Below are 11,488 nucleotides of genomic sequence, written 5' to 3'. Positions count from 1 at the left end.
GGCAGGCCAATGCCAGAGTCTAGAACTTCATTTAGGTTTCCTACATGGGTGGCACGGCCCAAGGACTTGGGCCATGATCTGATGTAGGTGAGAAAATCCTAATAATTTTCTTTGTAATGGACAATCAAAACAAAACATGGAAATATGTGGTTATCTATAGCCCTAACTCTAAAGGTGTGCGTAAACTCAACTGTTCTCATTACCTTTTTAAGTAAATGTTTTTAAAGATTTATTTTATTTATTTGAAAGACAGAGTTACAGATGAGGCAGAGACATAGAGAGAGGTCCTCCCTCCGCTGGTTTACTCCCCAGATGGTCACAACGGCCGGAGCTGGAGCCAGGAGCCAGGAGCCAGGAGCCAGTAGCCAGGAGCCAGGAGCCTTCTCCAGGCCTCCCACGCAGGTGCAGAGGCCCAAGGACCTGGACCATCCTCCACTGCTATCCCAGGCCATAGCAGAGAGCTGGATCGGAAGTGGAGCCTCCGGGACTAGAACCGGTGCCCATATGGGATGCTGGTGCTCCAGGCCAGGGCTTTAACCCACTGCAGCACAGCGCCGGCCCCTAAGTAAATTTTTAAAATGCGATCATACTACATACTTTCTTATTGATTAAACACCACTTTTGATTTATTCTACATTCTGGAATTTCTCACAAAATTTTATTTGGAAAGGTTTTATTCAGTTACACAACATTGCAAATATGGAAGAGGAAGATGATAACTCAGAGATTGATAGTTGCATCCCCCGCAAGCCCTGGAGGAGAGAAAGGCTGCCTGAGTTAGTTCAGGTGAAGAACACGGCTGTGACTACAGGAACGAGGGGGCATTGCACTCAGTGCCTGTATGCATCGGTGATTTTTTTTTGACAGGCAGAGTGGACAGTGAGATTTTAATATGGCAGCTTAGTGGTTATCAACAGCTGGTCACATCGCCTTCTCTTTTACACACTGCTCTCTGGGTTCTGACCGGGGGAATGCTGGGCTCAGTCCTCCTCCTTCATCTCTTTCTTGATCCAGTCCACGTAGTTGAGCACTTTGGTGTAGAAGCCGTACCCCCTGCTGCACCCAATGCCCCAGGACACGATGCCCGTGGCCACCCAGCGATCACTGTGTGGGTCCCTCACCGCAAAGACACCGCCGCTGTCCCCCTGACAGGCATCCTGCTTTAGCATGGGGTCCCCAGCACAGAACATGTTTTGAGAAAACACGTCGGGCCTATTTTTCTCCCGGAGCCAGCGCTCACAGACCTCCCGCTTGGCCACGGGCAGGCGGACAAACCTGAGGTCGTCGGCAATCCTCTCCTCCATGATCCCAAAACCACTGACATAGCCCATGAGCCCCTTGTCATAGAAGGTCTCATTGTCGGGGAGGCAGATGGGGAGGAGGTTGGGGCCCAGGGTGACACTGTTTTCCAGCTCCAGCAGGGCGATGTCCCCATCAAAATTGTGGGCCTCGTCCTGGCGGTAGTCTGGGTGGATGATGACCCTACGCACGGGGTGGTTGGTCAGCTTCATGATCTCCTCCACGTTCGTGTGGCCCAGGAACACATTCTTAGAGACGTTGTTCTGGGCGTTGTGATCCTTGGGGTAGAGGGTGTGGGCGGCCGTGAGGATCCAGCGGTCGCCCAGCAGAGCGCCCCCGCCCCGCCCGTGGATGGAGGTGAGCGCCTGCCACGGGAAGTTGCCCAGCTTGGCCTTCTGCCCTCCGATGATGCGCTGCTTCTGTTCCACAGGGTGCACCGGCTTCCCACACACTGGCGAGGAGAGGCGGGGACGAGGACAGGTCAGGGCCAGGGCCTGCCCCCTCTGCCCTCGGGGGGGGGGGCAGTCCCTTCCCGTGGGGCCCTCCTGCTGGCTCTCGGGCCTGTCCCTGCACCCCCTTCTCTGGCCCGCTATCAGCTTCCCCTCCTTGTTCTGCTCTGTTTCCTTCTTGTTCCCCAATTCTCTGTCTGCGCACTGAGCGTGCTGGCTGGCGTGACAGGATCAGTCCCATTCTCTGTCCCTCGCTCTCCCCTCCTGCGAAGGAAGGGCCGCCCATTCTCCTCACTCAGCTGTTTCCCTCGTCACACTGCAGCCTCTCCCCTTGCTTCGTCTGCTTTCCCCGTACCCGAGGGCTTCCACTGACCTGGCAGACACCGAGGGATCTTCTCTCCCTCCTGCTCATTCTTCCAAATGCCCTGGGCTGTGCAGGTGTACACCCCTGAGGAGAGAGGGGCTGTCAGCCATTGGGAGGGGGTGGAAAAGAAAGCCAGGTTGCAGAGGCCAGTGAGCCCTGAGCCAGGGTAGAGGCTTCAGCTGTATAAGGAAAGGCTAGCAAAAGTGTCAGGAGGCGCGCTCTCTCTCTCTCTCTCTCTCTCTCTATATATATATATATATATGTATACATATAGATAATAAATACATAAAATATAGTAAATATAAATATATGTACATGCTTGTTTTAATGCTGTTAAAAATTTTAGATTGGTTTTTATTTGAAAGGCAGAGAGATAGACAGATAAGAGAGGTCTTCCACCTGCTGGTTCACTCCCCAGTGTTCACAACAGCCGGGGCTGGCTGGGCTGAAGCCACGAGTTAGGAACTCAGTCTAAGTCTCCCACAGGGGTAGCAGGGACCCAAGCACTTGAGCCATAATTTGCTGCATTAGCAGGAGGCTGGGTAGGAGGCAGACTAGCTGGGACTTGAACCAGGAACTCTGACTGGGATGTGGGTAACTTAGGCAGCGACTTAACCTGCCAAATGCCCGCCTTGGTTTCTTTTATTTAAAAAAATTAAAGATATCCATAGTTGGATTTTGAGAGTCCTTTAGTAAAGTTAAACGCAATAACAAACCACAACATATCAGTCTGATTAGGGAGAATGGCAGGAAAGTCTCACTGACATAGGTGTAGTGATGGTGGTGGTGATGGTAATGACGGTATTGAGATTGGTAATGGTAGCAATGGGGTTGGTGGTGATGATGGTGATTGTGGTGTTGGTGATGTTAGTGATGGTGGTATTGGTGTCAGTACTTGTGGTGATAGTGGTGTTGGAACTGGTGATGATGATGGTGGTGGTGGTGATAGTGGTATTGGTGTTGGTAATGGTATAGGTGGTGATGGCAGTGTTGATGGTGATGCTTGTAGATGGTGCTGACTAGGATGGTATAACTGGTGGTGGTAGAGGGGTTATGGTGGTGATGGTAGTTGTAGTGATGGCAATGGTGGTGGTGGTAATAGTGATGAAAGAGTGTTGTTAATGAAATTCAAGTCTTGTCTTTGCATCAGCTCAGATGCCTACTTCTTCAAACCTACTCGATTCCACTTGGCACTATAATTTGGGTCTCTGAAGCCAGAGCTCTGGGCAGATACCTTACTATACCTTCTCCTAGGATTCTATTGGAAGAAATCTCACAGGGTGTCCCAGGAAGATGGAAGGGACAAGACTGCCATTTTTGTCAGTTCCTACCTCGTGTGGACTCGCTGACGCCAGCTCTGGTATGCATCTTGTAATATGGCTCATGGCAGTGGTACTGGATCCCGGCTTGGTAGGTGTTCACTCCCTTGGTGGTGGTGTAATGGAAGCCCCCATTGGGCAGGCTTCGGGGCTGCCCGCAGTCTTTGACTTAAAGGGAACACAAGGCCGTGTGAAAGCTGAGAAGGATTGCACTGGAACTTCGGAGGCAGGGTGGGGGGAGAGTGAGCTGTCTGCCCACAGAACAGGCTGAGCACCATAGAGAAATGTGGTCAATGGAGATGGCACTTGCAGGGGATGTCAATCCTGCTAAGCTGGGGGCTCAGTAGGTCATGACATGGGCCACAGGTTCAAATGACGAGTCCAGGGAAGGGTCTCTTGGGAGAGGCTTAGTCTGGTGCCCCCTCTTCCCTTCTCAGCTCAGGTCCCCCAGGCTGGTGGGGTGGGGGTGAGGTCCCCAGGGGCAAGTGCACCCCCGAGTTGTGACTTACTCTTGCACCTGGGCATGGCGCGATGCCACGTGCCGTCATCCTGGCAGACAGCCGTGAAGGAGGGCAGCGCCTTGTTCCCCTGTTTGAACAGAAGTCAGAGGTGCCATGGGTACCTTGAGCACCTGCAGCTCCACTGCCTGTCCTGCCCTGTGCAGGAGAGGTAGGGGGTACAAGGCTGTCATCCAAGCTCTCGGGCCTCGGCTCCCCATGGATGCGTCTCCTTCTTCCTTTTCCTAGCTAGTCCAGAGTTACAGACAGAAGCACTGAGTCGCATGGTTACAGGGCAGAAGGTCAGGGCATGTCTGGTTGTTAGACCCAACATTCTTCTCTTTAGATCCTGCCAAACCCCCCAGTTTGCAATTTAAACCCCTTCCCATGCCAGGTTGCTTTCTGTAGAAACATTCTCTCTCTCTCTCTCTCTCCCCTTTCCCTCATCCTCTCTCTTTCTCTCTCTCTCTGGAAGGCCCTGCCAGTCTAGACCTGCACCTCTCTCTCTCTCTCTCTCTCTCTTTCTCTCTCTCTGTCTCCCAGACTGCAGTGTTCTTCAAAGGCACATGCCCACCCAGCCCCATGAGACATGGATGGGCCGGAAGTGTGGGCGTAGTTGAGAAGACAACAGGGCCAAGACCAGAAAAGGCACCTCTGAAATGAGAAGTTCTTGGACAACACGAAGGAGTTTAAGCCCAAAAGTCCTGCTGGAGAACTAGCCCAGGAAGACTGCACGAGAATGTGTTTGAGAACCAGGGTTTCTGAGGGAAATGGAAACTGTGAGAAACCACCAACTGGCTTTCAGTTCTAGGATGTGAAAGAGAAAGCAAAGGCAAGGGTGGAGATGGCGTAAGGAAGGGAGTGCCGCCGCCAGAGCAGAGGTGTTGGTCTCCAGTCTTCAGAACCCAGGACCCCGGCCCCTCCCAAGCCTCCTGATGCAGTTGGAGCACCTTGGAGTGAGGCTGCAAAGGAAGCCAAGTAGCCTCAGCTGGAAGCTCCATGATGGTGTGTCTCCCTTCCCTGAACTTCCACCTCCAGCACACAGCCCGACAGCAGACACTCGAAGTGTCTGTTGAGTGCATTTGCTACCACTTAAGGACATACCACGGGTCTCTTCCCTAATCCTGCTGAGGTCTTCCCAGCGGATCTATTGAACAAAGATGGGGTGCCCAGTCCTGGGTCTCTGGCCAGGGGTAACTCCAATCGTATGCTTTATAAAACAATCTTTCAGTCTGTCAGCATTTGTGAGATTGGCCAACGGATAAATCCACATTCCCTCCTGAATCTGCAGAGCTGAGGCCAGGAGGGTGGGCCCAGGGTGAGACCACCAGTGTGCACAACAGGGCCCTGGAGCAGGTGGCAGGAGATCTGGTTTCTGGTCCCTGCTGTACAAAAGTCACTGTATGATGCCATACAAGTCACTGCCATCTCCACCCTGCCTTTTCAGTTTCGAATTCTACAGTGAGTAACCGGACTTCAACTTCAACCTGGCTGCACATCAGAATCACCTTGGACAGGTTTAAATAACCTTGAGGCCCAGGCTGCACTCTAGACTCAAAGTCTCCACTGAGGCATCCAGACACCAGGGATTTTAAAGCTCAAACCGCTGTGATTCCAGCCGGGGGTGAGCCTACAGCCCCTGGGGGCCTACCCGTCCGAGCTCCTCCTGGGCTGGCTCTGACCCCTGAGCCCCGGGCTCTTACCTCCACGAGCTGGTAGCCTTTCTTGCAGCTGACAATGAAGTAGTCACGGAACTGGTACTGAGGCTGCAGGTCCTGGATGATGGTGAACTCATCGAGCGTCTTGGGCTGGGGGCACTTGATGACTGCAAGGGAGGTCAGAGGGCACGCTCACTTCAGAACCACGTGTCCTTTCCCTTCTGACTTCCCACCTTCTCCTGGCTGGCCACACAGGGGGGCCCGCGGGCACGCTTACTCTCGGTGGTGTAGTGCAGCTTCCAGCCCCGGCTGTCCCCCGACTCGTCCGTGAAAAACAGCAGATCCACAGCGTTGCTGCTGGTGTCGAGGTCGGGGGGCTTCTGTGTCCCACAGAACTCGCCCAGGTTCTTCCCGCTGGCGTAGATCTGGCGGAGGAGGAGGGCGCGTGATTTCTCCAGCTCGGGCACTTGGACATGGGGCTACATGGGTACTGATTGGCCTGGTAGCCAGGGTGGCAACAGCAGGGTGGCCTCCTGTCTTTTTTTTTTTTTTTTTTGACAGGCAGAGTGGATAGTGAGAGAGAGAGAGACAGAGAGAAAGGTCTTCCTTTGCCCTTGGTTCACCCTCCAATGGCCGCTGCGGCCGGCCCACCGCGCTCATCCAATGACAGGAGCCAGGTGCTTCTCCTGGTCTCCCATGGGGTGCAGGGCCCAAGCACTTGGGCCATCCTTCACTGCACTCCCGGGCCACAGCAGAGAGCTGGCCTGGAAGAGGGGCAACCGGGACAGAATCCGGCGCCCCGACTGGGCCTAGAACCCTGTGTGCCGGCACCGCTAGGTGGAGGATTAGCCAGTTGAGCCACGGCGCTGGCCACCTCCTGTCTTAGGTGGGTTTTCAGCTGAAAGTTACAAGGGATCCCAAGACCCACGTCCAGTTGTGCGGGGACTCGCCAAGTCCACGTGTGATGCTGGCCACTCCTGTCCCAGTTGGCCCAGAGGATGCAGCAGGAAGGAGAGAGGGAGGAAGGAGGAGGGGTCTTTGCAGGGGTGGCCATACCTGTAGTTGGTCATAGGGACAGTGCACTTGCTGGTGGTCATCGATTTCGAAAGGCTCCAGGAACTTGAGGTGCAGGGTGAGGCCCCGCTCCACCCGGATGCTGTAGTTGCAGTGCAGATCCGGGGGGTAGGGCCGGGGGTACTCCAGGCTGGAGATGTAGCCCGACGGCTCCGTGAACAGCCTGTTGCTGCACTCAGCTGCGAGAGCAGAGCCGGACGCGGTCACGGGGGCTGCCTGGCAGAGCCCGCAAGCCCCTGCCTCCTGCTCACATCCCACCCTGACCCACCCTGGCAGGAATGCTTGTCCTTCTGCAGCTCGTAGCCTGGGAGGCAGGAGCAGAAGTAGCCGCCGATGTAGTTGTGGCACAGGTGCTGGCACTGGGGCTGGGGGTTGTCTTCGGAGAAGTCCCGCTGGGATGCACATTCGTCGAGGTCTGGAAGGCATGCAGCAAGGGAGGGTTGCATTCCTGCTAGGAGACTTCTGCAGAGGCTCAGAGAGGTTGCCTGTCCCAGACCCTTGGCTACCTGCGCCCCTCCCCAACCCGAGCCTCAAAACTGGGGCTCTCTAGTAACTGCCCAAAGAGGGCAGAGCCCAGGGGGACAGGACTCTTCTGGAGAAAGTCCTCTGGAGGTAAGACACAAGGAAAACCAGGCTTTGAGCCCTGGCAGATTCTGGATTCCAGTTTTGTGGCTGAGGCCAGGAAAAGGGCCCTTGGGAGCCACCCACCCACAGCCTGGTAGTAGGCCAGGAAGCCCTTGTAGAACATGATGGTGCCGTTCTCTTCGTTCGAGAAGTCCGTGTGGAAGGTCAGCAGCATCTTGTTCCCTTGGGAGACAAATTCTTTCTTTCCCGGGGGGTTGCCCCGTGGGGAATCCAGCTGCCCGCAGAACCTCCCCAGGTTCTTCTTATCAGCGGAGATCTGGGGGAGGAAAGGGGGGTAGGAGCCACGTCCCCTGCGGCAGGTCTGCGAAGGTCCCCTGCCTGGCCCCGGTGTGAAGTATGCCCCACCACGGCTCCCTCTGCCCCACCACGGCTCCCTCTGGCCACCGCTGCTGGCCTCGGCAGGGGGCGGCCAGCTTCCCCGGTGGCCCTACCTTGACGTAGTCATAGAAACAACCTTCGGAGGGCTCCACGTCAAACTGCCAGAAGACCAGCTTCACTCTGTGCCCCAGGGGGACCGAGATCACCGTGGTTGCCTCGAAGTTGTTGGGGTAAGGCTTGGGGTACAGAGGGGAGGTCACCTCCCCAAAGAGCTTCGGGGGGATGTAGATGGAGCCTCCCACCAGGCAGAACAGGGCTGGCAGCAGGAGGTAGAGGCGCCACCTGCCAAAAAGAAAGAGGGTGTCCATGGCCTCAGCGGGCAGTGGCCGGCTGCATGAGGGCAGGGTCGCTGCTGCTCATCCCAGGGCTCCCGGAGACATTCCAGGCAGGGGTGTGGGGTGGGGGAGCCAGCCTCTGCAGCCACTTGCTGCTGTCCCTCCCCCCTGGGCAGTGTCCAGTCCAGAGGTCGTCTCACTCCCCTCACACTCCCTCCCCAACCTCCTCCCGCGCCTCCCTTTCCCGAAACAGGGCTGGCCTGGGACCAGGGAAGTGAGGGTGAGGGTTCCCAGCCCTGGCGCTCTGAGCGGGCTCCCCAAGCTCAGCAAAGGCCTCTGGGAGAAACCGCACTTGGAACCTGGGGAAACACCGAGGGCCCTCCTGGACTCAGGGGATGCCCGGCCCTCAGGGCTCCCTGCCACGGGGCTGCACATCGGCCCCTCTGTGCAGCTCCCAGGAGGGATGGGGGTATGTGGCTGGGCAGGCACGTGTGCACACACGGGGACAGAGCAGGTATATAGTGGGGGCTATGTGCCTGGACCCCTGAATAACCCTGGGAGCAGGGAGGGACCCGGGGGCAGGGGTGGGAGTCCCTTGAAGGCTGCCCCCCGGGGTTCGGCACTGGCTTCCCCTCCCTGGGTGCCCGTCAGTGTGACTGTACTTACATTTCTCGGGGCTGGGTTTGGGATCCTGGGCTCTCCCGCAAGCGCCTCCCTGCCCCGTATGTTGAGAGAGAGCGCGGGGCACGCAGAGGAGGCAAGGGGGAGGGAATTGCAGCAGAGGTGGAGGGGGGACCATTCCCGGAGGAGTGTTGGGGGAATGAACCATTTGCATAAACAAAAAAATCTGAGTTTCCACTTGAGTTTAGTTTTGGTTTTGAAATCCCTGTTGGTGGTGCCACCTGCTGGTCTCCATGGGGAGAGGTTCAGGAACCAGGTCTGAAGTATGAAGGGACAGGGAGCCTCTGGTTGGAGGTTCCCACTCCTCAACTTCTTTCTTTTATTTTTAAAAAAATTAAAAATTGTTTTATTTGTGTGTGTGTGTGTGTGTGTGTGTGTGTGAGAGAGAGAGAGAGAGAGAGAGAGAGAGAGAGAGAGCGCAAAACCATCTGCTGGTTTACTCCCCAAATTCCCAGGAGCTGCAAACTCAATCCAGGTCTTCCAAGTGGGTGGCAAGGGTGTGCATTAGCAGACCCAGCCCCTGCAGTGTGGATTGCAGGCATTCCAAGAGGTGGCTTAACTGTGCCCGCTTTCTCAGTCTGATCAAAATCGCCTTTCTCCAGAGGCTTTCTTCGGGGCTGCTCCCTGTGTTCAAGATTCCTACTCAAAGAGAACTGGGGAGTTATGGGGTACAGGAACCTCTGTTTCCTGGCCTGCACTTCTCTGACATTATTTTTTGGTTTTTGAAAAGATTTTATTTATTTATTTGAGAGGTAGAGTTACAGACAGAGAGAGGGAGAGAGAAAGAGAGAGAGAGAGAGAGAGCTCTTCCATATGCTGGCTCACTCCCCAAATGGCCACAATGGCTGGAGCTGAGCCAGGAGCTTCTCCCAGGTCTCCCATGTGGGTGCAGGGACCCAGGCACTTGGGCCATCTTCCACAGCTTTCCCAGGCCATAGGCAAAGAGCTGGATTGGAAGAGGGGCAGCTGGGACACGAACTGGCCCCCATATGAGATGCCGGTGCCACAGGCGGAGGCTTAGTCTACTACGCCACAGCGCCGGCCACTCTGATGCTGTTCTCATCCTTATTCACCCAGCAGCCCTGAGCCAGGAAGAGCCAGGGTTTCGGTGCCCAGGATGATGTGATAAGAGCCATGAAATGGAGGAGGGCAGGGGTACAGTGGAGGGCGGGGTGCACAGAGGAGAGTGGAATTTGGTTGCACAGGATCCTGGCTTGCGTTATGCATGAGTGACACTTAGACGTAGTAGGGGAATTGTCATGTCAGGGCAACCCCAAGATAGCACTAGGTTTTGAAGTGGCCTCTCCCTACCTCCACAAGTCAGGCTGGCCAAGGAGCTTGGTTCTTAGAGAAGCCAGGCCCTGAAAGAGGGGTAGAAATGACCTCTTTCCCTCAGCCTGTGTTTTGAGTCCCTGAGGGCTATGCAAAGGGTGTGGCTGGGGAGCAAGAATGACTCAGGCTTTTCCCAGAAGGAGCCAGGACCCTGGCATGGGTCTCCTGTCCGCTAGGCCGTGGTGCCCTGCTTTCCAAATTTCCTCATTTTAGCAGCTTTTCTTCATCAACTGTCCGCGGCTCTAAGTGCTCGGAAGTACTTTGTCCAGTGGCAGGCTCTGGCTTGTTCCCTTAGCGGATCAATCCCTCCCTCCCTCCATCCATCTGTCCACTCCCCCACCCCCAGTCACTGGCTACCCATGTACTATGCCCGGCACTCTCCCGAGCAATGGATGGCAAAATGGGTGTCACAAAGATGGGCAGCTCCCCAGTAGCCTGTGGCCAAGTTAGAGAGCATGCACGTGGAAGACGCGTGATCACGCGTTTCCCCAGTGGGTTCATGCGTCATAGCTGAGGAACGAATCTGCTGACAGGGCTGATCCTTGACTGGATCACAATGTGAGCCCTGGGCTTTCAGGTCGAGAAAGACATAAGACAGGGGAGAAGGAGCCTGTGCTGTGGTGTAGTGGGTAAAGCTGCCACCTGCAGTGCCACCATCCCATATGGGCGCCAGTTTGAGTCCCGGCTGTTCCACTTCTGATCCAGCTCTCTGCTATGGCCTTGGAAAGCAGTGGGAGATGGCCCAAGTGCTTGGGCCCATGCATCCACGTGGGAGACCTGGAAGAAGCTCCTGGTTCCTGGCTGTGGATAGGCCCAGTTCTGGCCATTGTGGCCATTTGGGGAGTGAAACAGCAGATGGAAGACCTCTCTCACTTTCTCTCTCTGCACCTGTCTCTCTGTAACTCTGCGTTTCAAATAAATAAATAAATCTTTAAAAAAAAATCTTGCCTAGAAAATTGCACTTTAGGATCCTAATCTCTGTCTCTCTGTCTCTGTCTCTGTGTGTGTTGTATGTTCATAACAGGGGCAGAAGGAACAGGTAAGAAGGAAGTGGTCCAGGCCGACGCCACGGCTCACTAGGCTAATCCTCTGGCTGTGGTGCCGGTATCCCGGGTTCTAGTCCTGGCTGGGGCGTTGGATTCTGTCTCGGTTGCTCCTCTTCCAGTCCAGCTCTCTGCTGTGGCCTGGGAGTGCAATGGAGGATGGCCCAAGTCCTTGGGCCCTGCACCTGCATGGGAGACCAGGAGGAAGCACCTGGCTCTTGGGTTCAGATCGGTGCAGCGTGCTGGCCATAGCGGCTATTTGGGGGTGAACCAAAGGCAAAGGAAGACCTTTCTCTCTGTCTCTCTCTCTCTGTCCACTCTGCCTGTCAAAAAAGTAAAAAAAAAAAAAAAAAAAAAAAAAGGAAGTGTTCCAAGAAGGTAAGCCTTAGCTGAAGCTCTCCATTCACCCTAGGTCCCTGTAATATCCTGGGGATTCTGGGTTCTGTCCTGGGATCAGGGAACATCCCAGGGTTT

At 55.3% G+C, this 11,488-nt stretch overlaps 1 protein-coding gene across 2 annotated transcripts; it reads right to left on the bottom strand.

Moving 5' to 3' along the window:
• Nucleotides 1-636: 636 nt before the first annotated feature.
• On the bottom strand, nt 637-8,759 carry C1R (complement C1r). 2 transcript variants are annotated; one of them, XM_062194678.1, is made up of 11 exons: nt 8,625-8,759; nt 7,737-7,965; nt 7,369-7,561; nt 6,929-7,075; nt 6,643-6,839; nt 5,864-6,011; nt 5,632-5,753; nt 3,941-4,019; nt 3,444-3,599; nt 2,122-2,196; nt 637-1,750 (listed from the first exon to the last, which is right to left on the bottom strand). In XM_062194678.1, coding segments are annotated over exons 1-11 (2,118 nt in total). In that variant the 5' UTR covers nt 8,627-8,759; the 3' UTR covers nt 637-980. The 2 variants fall into 2 exon arrangements, with proteins under 2 accessions (XP_062050662.1, XP_062050661.1); XM_062194677.1 differs by lacking the exon at nt 8,625-8,759 and having other exon boundaries at nt 7,737-8,128.
• Between the last annotated feature and the right edge of the window lie 2,729 nt (nt 8,760-11,488).

Source organism: Lepus europaeus, chromosome 6 (assembly GCF_033115175.1).
Source record: "Lepus europaeus isolate LE1 chromosome 6, mLepTim1.pri, whole genome shotgun sequence".
Classification (NCBI taxonomy): domain Eukaryota; kingdom Metazoa; phylum Chordata; class Mammalia; order Lagomorpha; family Leporidae; genus Lepus; species Lepus europaeus.
This window is presented reverse-complemented; position numbering and strand designations above follow the sequence as displayed.